The 8,990-nt window shown below is 47.3% G+C and overlaps 1 protein-coding gene across 1 annotated transcript in view; it reads right to left on the reverse strand.

Annotated features, from left to right (window-relative positions):
* LOC139233032 (transmembrane protein 272-like) overlaps window positions 1-8,018 on the reverse strand; it is a 33,316-nt gene extending 25,298 nt beyond the window's left edge. The window contains exon 1 of the mRNA XM_070863549.1: window positions 7,939-8,018. Within this exon, the coding sequence (XP_070719650.1) occupies window positions 7,939-7,963 (25 nt within the window). The 5' untranslated portion in view covers window positions 7,964-8,018. The remainder of the gene's footprint in view (window positions 1-7,938) is intronic.
* Between the last annotated feature and the right edge of the window lie 972 nt (window positions 8,019-8,990).

An 8,990-nucleotide genomic window follows, 5' to 3' on the forward strand; every position in this document is an offset into this window, starting at 1 on the left:
GGGCTCGGTGCTGCGACCTCAGCTATTTACAATATACATGAATGATTTGGATGAGGGAATTGAGTGTGATATCTCCAAGTTTGAGGATGACATTAAACTGGGTGGCGGTGTGAGCTGTGGGGGCAATGCTGAGGGGCTGCAGGGTGACTTGGACGGGTTGGGTGGATGGGCAAATGCATGGCAGATGCAGTATAATGTGGATAAATGTGAGGTTATCCATTTTGGGGCAGAAACACGAGGGCGGGGTATTGTCTGGGTGGCGGCGGATTGGGGGGGGGGTGGGGTGCGGCGGGGCCTGGGTGTCGTGATGCATCAGTCATTGAGAGTGGGTGTGCAGGTACAGCGGGCGGTGGGTAGGGCGGGTGGTATGTTGGTCTTCATAGCTGGGCGATTTGAGTAGAGGAGCGGGGATGTCTTACTGCAGTTGTACAAGGCCTTAGTGAGGCCTCCTGGAATATTGTGTTCAGTTTTGGTCTCCTGATCTGAGATGGGGCGTTCTTGCTGTTGGGGGGGTGCAGCGAAGGTTCACCGGACTGATTCCAGGGATGGCTGGATTGTCATGTGAGGAGAGACTGGATCAATTGGCCCTTTATTCGCTGGCATTTGGAGGGATGGGAGGGGATCTCGTGGAAACGTGTAGGATTCTGGCGGGACTGGACAGGTTGGATGTGGGAGGGATGTTCCCGATGTTGGGGAGGTCCGGGGCCGGGGGACATGATCTTGGGATGGGGGGTGGGCCGTTTGGGACTGGGGTGGGGAGAGACTTCTTCACTCGGAGAGTTGTTGACCTGTGGAATTGCCTGCCGCGGGGAGTTGTTGATGCCAGTTCATTGGATGTATTCGAGAGGGAGTTAGATATGGCCCTTGTGGCTGGGCGGTAATCGGGGGGTTTGGAGGGAGGGCAGGAGAGGGGTGCTGGGGGAATGATCAGCCATGATCTTATTGAATGGCAGTGCAGGCTCGAGGGGCCAAATGGCCTACTCCTGCACCTATTTTCTATGTTTCTATGTTAGGTCAAGCAACTTGAGAGAGGATCTCAGGTCTAAAGAGGATCAAGTTTGGCTGGGGGACTCTCCACGATCCCGATAATCGTCTATTACATAGATTACACAGAATGTACAGGCCATTCAGCCCAACTGGTCCATGCTTTATGCTCCACACCAGCCTCCTCCCACCCCTCTTCATCTCATATGCTTGTCTAGCTTCCCCTGAAATAGGTAAAAAAAGGGATGAGTTCCTACGAAATGAATTTAAGGAGCTAGGAGCTAAATTAAAAAGTAGGACCTCAAAAGTAGTAATCTCGGGATTGCTACCAGTGCCACGTGATAGTCAGAGTAGGAATCGCAGGATAGCTCAGATGAATACGTGGCTTGAGCAATGGTGCAGCAGGGAGGGATTCAAATTCCTGGGGCATTGGAACCGGTTCTGGGGGAGGTGGGACCAGTACAATCCGGACGGTCTGCACCTGGGCAGAATCGGAACCAATGTCCTCGGGGGAGTGTTTGCTAGTGCTGTTGGGGAGGAGTTAAACAAATATGGCAGGGGGATTGGAACCAATGCAGGGAGATAGAGGGAAACAAAAAGGAGGCAAAAACAAAAGACAGAAAGGAGATGAGGAAAAGTGGAAGGCAGAGAAACCCAAGGCAAAGAACAAAAAGGGCCATTGTACAGCAAAATTCTAAAAGGACAGAGGGTGTTAAAAAAACAAGCCTAAAGGCTTTGTGTCTTAATGCAAGGAGTATCCGCAATAAGGTGGATGAATTAACTGTGCAAATAGATGTTAACAAATATGATGTGATTGGGATTACAGAGACGTGGCTCCAGGATGATCAGGGCTGGGAACTCAACATCCAGGGGTATTCAACATTCAGGAAGGATAGAATAAAAGGAAAAGGAGGTGGGGTAGCATTGCTGGTTAAGGAGGAGATTAAGGCAATAGTTAGGAAGGACATTAGCTTGGATGATGTGGAATCTATATGGGTAGAGCTGCAGAACACCAAAGGGCAAAAAACGTTAGTGGGAGTTGTGTACAGACCTCCAAACAGTAGTAGTGATGTTGGGGAGGGCATCAAACATGAAATTAGGGGTGCGTGCAATAAAGGTGCAGCAGTTATAATGGGTGACTTTAATATGCACATAGATTGGGCTAACCAAACTGGAAGCAATACGGTGGAGGAGGATTTTCTGGAGTGCATAAGGGATGGTTTTTTAGACCAATATGTCGAGGAACCAACTAGGGGGGAGGCCATCTTAGACTGGGTGTTATGTAATGAGAGAGGATTAATTAACAATCTCGTTGTGCGAGGCCCCTTGGGGAAGAGTGACCATAATATGGTGGAATTCTGCATTGGGATGGAGAATGAAACAGTTAATTCAGAGACCATGGTCCAGAACTTAAAGAAGGCTAACTTTGAAGGTATGAGGCGTGAATTGGCTGGGATGGATTGGCAAATGATACTTAAGGGGTTGACTGTGGATGGGCAATGGCAGACATTTAGAGACCGCATGGATGAACTACAACAATTGTACATTCCTGTCTGGCATAAAAATAAAAAAGGGAAGGTGGCTCAACCATGGCTATCAAGGGAAATCAGGGATAGTATTAAAGCCAAGGAAGTGGCATACAAATTGGCCAGAAATAGCAGCGAACCTGGGGACTGGGAGAAATTTAGAACTCAGCAGAGGAGGACAAAGGGTTTGATTAGGGCAGGGAAAATGGAGTATGAGAAGAAGCTTGCAGGGAACATTAAGACGGATTGCAAAAGTTTCTATAGATATGTAAAGAGAAAAAGGTTAGTAAAGACAAACGTAGGTCCCCTGCAGTCAGAATCAGGGGAAGTCATAACGGGGAACAAAGAAATGGCGGACCAATTGAACAAGTACTTTGGTTCATTATTCACGAAGGAGGACACGAACAACCTTCCGGTTATAAAAGGGGTCGGGGGGTCTAGTAAGGAGGAGGAACTGAGGGAAATCCTTATTAGCCGGGAAATTGTGTTGGGGAAATTGATGGGATTGAAGGCCGATAAATCCCCAGGGCCTGATGGACTGCATCCCAGAGTACTTAAGGAGGTGGCCTTGGAAATAGTGGATGCGTTGACAGTCATTTTCCAACATTCCATTGACTCTGGATCAGTTCCTATGGAGTGGAGGGTAGCCAATGTAACCCCACTTTTTAAAAAAGGAGGGAGAGAGAAAACAGGGAATTATAGACTGGTCAGCCTGACATCGGTAGTGGGTAAAATGATGGAATCAATTATTAAGGATGTCATAGCAGTGCATTTGGAAAGAGGTGACATGATAGGTCCAAGTCAGCATGGATTTGTGAAGGGGAAGTCATGCTTGACAAATCTTCTGGAATTTTGTGAGGATGTTTCCAGTAGAGTGGATAAGGGAGAACCAGTTGATGTGGTATATTTGGACTTTCAGAAGGCGTTCGACAAGGTCCCACACAAGAGATTGATGTGCAAAGTTAGAGCACATGGGATTGGGGGTAGTGTACTGACATGGATTGAGAACTGGTTGTCAGACAGGAAGCAAAGAGTAGGAGTAAATGGGTACTTTTCAGAATGGCAGGCAGTGACTAGTGGGGTACCGCAAGGTTCTGTGCTGGGGCCCCAGCTGTTTACACTGTACATTAATGATTTAGATGAGGGGATTAAATGTAGTATCTCCAAATTTGCGGATGACACTAAGTTGGGTGGCAGTGTGAGCTGCGAGGAGGATGCTGTGAGGCTGCAGAGCGACTTGGATAGGTTAGGTGAGTGGGCAAATGCATGGCAGATGAAGTATAATGTGGATAAATGTGAGGTTATCCACTTTGGTGGTAAAAACAGAGAGACAGACTATTATCTGAATGGTGACAGATTAGGAAAAGGGGAGGTGCAAAGAGACCTGGGTGTCATGGTACATCAGTCATTGAAGGTTGGCATGCAGGTGCAGCAGGCGGTTAAGAAAGCAAATGGCATGTTGGCCTTCATAGCAAGGGGATTTGAGTACAGGGGCAGGGAGGTGTTGCTACAGTTGTACAGGGCATTGGTGAGGCCACACCTGGAGTATTGTGTACAGTTTTGGTCTCCTAACCTGAGGAAGGACATTCTTGCTATTGAGGGAGTGCAGCGAAGGTTCACCAGACTGATTCCCGGGATGGCGGGACTGACCTATCAAGAAAGACTGGATCAACTGGGCTTGTATTCACTGGAGTTCAGAAGAATGAGAGGGGACCTCATAGAAACGTTTAAAATTCTGACGGGGTTAGACAGGTTAGATGCAGGAAGAATGTTCCCAATGTTGGGGAGTCCAGAACCAGAGGTCACAGTCTAAGGATAAGGGGTAAGCCATTTAGGACCGAGATGCGGAGGAACTTCTTCACCCAGAGAGTGGTGAACCTGTGGAATTCTCTACCACAGAAAGTTGTTGAGGCCAATTCACTAAATATATTCAAAAAGGAGTTAGATGAGGTCCTTACTACTAGGGGGATCAAGGGGTATGGCGAGAAAGCAGGAATGGGGTACTGAAGTTGAATGTTCAGCCATGAACTCATTGAATGGCGGTGCAGGCTAGAAGGGCCGAATGGCCTGCTCCTGCACCTATTTTCTATGTTTCTATGAAATGCATCTATGCTATTCGCCTCAACCACTCCCTGTGGTAGCGAGTTCCACATTCTCACCACCCACTGGGTATAGAGGTTTCTCCTGAATTCCTTATTGAATTTATTAATAACTATCTTATATTTATGGTCCCTTAGTTTTGATCTTCCCCACAAGTGGAAACATCTTCTCTATGTCTATCCTATCAGATTTTTAGGTTTATCAAACATCTTGGCTCACACATGAGTATGGACAATTGAACAAGGCGAGGACTGTTGGAAGCAGTGGAACAGTATCCCAACATCTTCAGGACAAGAGAAGGCAGAAGAGGAGAAAACTGGAGGACGAGGGGTGCTAACTTAACTACTTTTCATATTTCGTCCATTTTGTACATGTTGCTTTACGCTGACTACCAGAATTGCGTTAGCTGATGCTGGGAAAACAAGGGATATGGGCATCAAGGTATATGGAGCCAAGGTGGGTAAATGGAGTTGAGGTACAGATCTAATTGAATGGAGCAGCAGGGTGGAGAGGCTGAATCGCCCATTCATGTTCCTAATACTGTATGTGGATGTAGAGTACTCTCTCGTAATAATCCTACAGGTACAATTAGTGTAGTAATAGGGTTATGTTAGTGCAGTGGTTATGTTATGCGACTAGTGAATCCAAAGGATGCAACTTCAAATCCCAACATGGCCAGAAGCTGAATTCAATAAATCTGCTATTTGTTGGCTGGCAGTGTGAAAGACTGGTGTTGAAAACCAAGCTGGTTGACAAATGTCCTTCATCTGCCTACCCCCCTCGGTTTGGTCTACAGGTGATTCCAGTCCCACTCCCAATCCATGCGGTTGACCCTTGACCCTCTCTGAAGAGGCCTATTTGTAAATAAAACCCCTATGAATCAGAAAGGCACCATCTCCTTGGGGCAAACGGGATAAGCACTAAAGTTGCTCTTGTTGGTGCTGCACACATCCCGAGAACAAATGAAACACAAGCACTTCTTTCAAGCCCTCCTCACGCTATTACATCTCTTCAGAACGTGTATTGCAAGATTGCAATGGTGCTTGGCTTTCACAGAGCAGGCCATCATTTTCCACCCATATAGTGTTAGACCAGACGGTCCAGGTTTTGAAGGGGCCAAGCTGCAATGATCTATTCCTTCACCTGCTCTTTCCTAATGACTTGGGGCACTTGCTGTGGTACAGTTCCTTGGGAGCAAGGTGCTTCCTGACTCCTCCGCACAAGTGACCACTCTTCATGTGCGTGCCTCAATATCGAGTGCTGGCAGGCTATTCTCCATATGGGGCATTATAGCATCCAGGAGAAAGAAAGACGTGGATTTATAGAGCGCCTTTGACGACTACCATACATCTCAAAATGCTTTACAGCCAATGAAGTCACTGTTGTAATGTGGGAAACGCAGCAGCCAATTTGCGCACAGCAAGCTCCCACACAGCAATGTGATAATCACCAGATAATCTGTCTAAGACAAAACAGATAAATTTGACACCGAGCCACATAAGAAGAAATTACGGCAGACGACCAAAAGCTTGGTTAAAGAGGTAGGTTTTAAGGAGAAAAGAGATGTAGAGAGGCGGAGCGGTTTAGAGAGGGAATTCCAGAGCTTAGGGCCCAGGCAGCTGAAGGCACGGCCACCAATGGCTGAGCAGATATAATCAGGACTGCTCAAGACGTCAGAATTCAGATGAACGCAGATATAGATAGCTAAAGGCACGGCTGTCAATAGTGGAGCGATTAAAAATGGGGATGTTCAAAAAGCCAAAATAGGTGGAGCGCGGAGATGTAGGGGGATTATAGGGCTGGAGGAGATTACAGAGGTAGGGAGAGGGCGAGGGGGCGAGGTCATGGAGCGATTTGAAAATAAGGATGAAAATGTTCAAATGGTGGCACTGCTGAAATACATAGGATTACATTGGATATACGGCACAGAAACAGGCCGTTCAGCCCAACCAGACCATGCTGCTGTTTATGCTCCACTCGAGCCTCCTCCCGTCTTTCCTCATCTAAATCTATCAGCATAACCCTCTATTCCCTTCTCCCTCATATGCTTGTCTAGCTTCCCCTTCCGCCTTTCGAATGAGACGTTAAACCGAGGCCCCAACTGGTCTCTCAAGTGGACGTAAAAGATCCCATGGCACTATTTCGAAGCAGGGGAGTTATCCCCGTTGTCCTGGTCAATATTTATCCCTCAATCAACATAACAAAAACAGATTATCTGGTCATTATCACATTGCTGTTTGTGCGAACTTGCTTGTGCACAAATTGGCTGCCGCGTTTCCTACCTTACAACAGTGACTACACTTCAAAAGTATTTCACTGGCTGCAAAGTGCCTTGAGACGTCCGGTGGTCGTGAAAGGTGTTCTATAAATCCAAGTCTTTCTTTCTTTCTTAAATGCATAATTCGCTTCAAGCACTCCCTGTGGTAGCGAGTCCCACATTCTCACCACTCTTTGGGTAAAGAGGTTTCTTCTGAATTCCCTATTGGATTTCTGGGTGACTATCTTATATTGATGGCCTCTAGTTATGCTCTTCCCCACAAGTGGGAACATTCTCTCTGTATCCACTCCATCAAAACCTTTCATCATTTTAAAGACCTCTATTAGCTCACCCCTCAGCCTTCTTGTTTGAAGAGAAGAGACCCAGCCTGTTCATCCATTCCTGATTGTGTATAACCTCGCATTTGTGGTATCATCCTTGTAAAATTTGAAGTAATTGGGGGGGGGGAAATGTCTTCACCCAGAGGGTAGTGGGGGTCTGGAACTCACAGCCTGAAAGGGTGGTAGAGGCAAAAACTTCCACCACATTTAAAAAGTACTTGGATGTGCACTTAAGAGTGCCGTAACCTACAGGGCTAAGGACCAAGAGCGGGAAAGTGGGATTAGGCTGGGTAGTTCTTGGTCGGCCGTCGTGGACACGATGGGCCGAAATGGTCTCCTTCCGTGCTGTAAATTTCTAGGATTCTATGAAATCTTCTCTGCACCCTCTCCAGTGCCTCTATATCCTCTTTATAATATGGTGGCCAGAACTGCACGCAGTGCTCCCAAGTGGGAGTCAATGTAGGTCAGCGAGCACAGGAGAGATTGGGGCTTGGTGTGAGTAGGGGCACGGATGGCAGAGGTTTGGATGACCTCAAGTTTATGGAGGGTGGAACTATTAAGATTTCCAATTCTCAGGACAAAACATTCCACTCAAGCCATTCTGAGCTGCAGCGTGGGTTTTAACTAACACGTGGCAATCTGAGCTGCACTGACTTACTCCGATTCTTGATCAAGTCACTTTCTGCCCCCCTGGGGCATGTTTGTGACAAAGGGCCACCTTTTTACTCACCTTCGACCTCGCGTAAGGTAGCCATAAGTAACCATTGCTCATCCTATCCGTGAAAAAGAATTGTTTGTTCATTTTTTTCAATGAAAGTTTTTTTTTTAACTCGTCGTCCCTGGCAACTGGACTTCAATTGTTCGCGACGTGTTCTGTGATTGGTCGGTGGAGGGGCGTAACATGCGACGCTGGCGAAATTGAGACGAGTGCGGCGCTGGATGGAAGTGTTATTGACAGGGTTCAGTCTGCCTACGATCCACACACAACTGTGGGGCTCAAAAAGCAGTTTAAACAGCACTGGTTATTGTCAAGCAGTAAGCCATCCCACCGAGATTACTAACCTGTCTGTTTGCTAGTGTCGCCCACGTCCCGAGAGGAGAAGGAAAAAGTTTGGGAAAGTTTACAAAAGTGATTGGCGTGTTGAGAGAACTTGCATTTCTGCCGTTCCTTTCACCACCTCAGGACGTCCCAAAGCGCTTTACAGCCCAGCAAGTTTTTTGAAGTGTAATGCAGGAAATGCCAATTTGCGCACAGTAAGCTCCCACAAACAACAGTGTAATAATGACTAGATAATGTTTTCTTCAAGTCAGGTTGGTGGAGGGATAAATATTGGCTCAATTTGGGGTCCCCTAGGTTTTCCTCGCTAACAGTACCAAATGCTACCTACTTAACCTGCTGTCAAATCCTCACACATGCCATCCTGTGATCGTTACTATAAAAAGATCGCATTTACCTCGGTCCTTCAACTTATCACCGGATCCGTTCGGGGGCCCCGACTGGTTTGGCACAGGGTTCCTTGATTCTAAAGCCCGCTCCCTCCACACTGAGAGGCTCACACATCCAGCGGGAGAATGGCGAGCAGTGGGCAGAAACCCCAACACTTGTCCCTCTCCTGGCCCAGGGACCCTGAGCTGAATTGTGGCGCCCCAACCCCTACCCGTTCGACATCAGGAAACTCAGTGCAGACCAATAACTAGACCTGGACCTTTGGATCTGCTGGTTCCCCTCACCAAGGTGTCAGCTGTGAAACAGTTGGTAGCAATCTCGTCTCTGAGTCACTT

The sequence above is a fragment of the Pristiophorus japonicus genome, chromosome 20, assembly GCF_044704955.1.
Source record: "Pristiophorus japonicus isolate sPriJap1 chromosome 20, sPriJap1.hap1, whole genome shotgun sequence".
Classification (NCBI taxonomy): Eukaryota; Metazoa; Chordata; class Chondrichthyes; family Pristiophoridae; genus Pristiophorus; species Pristiophorus japonicus.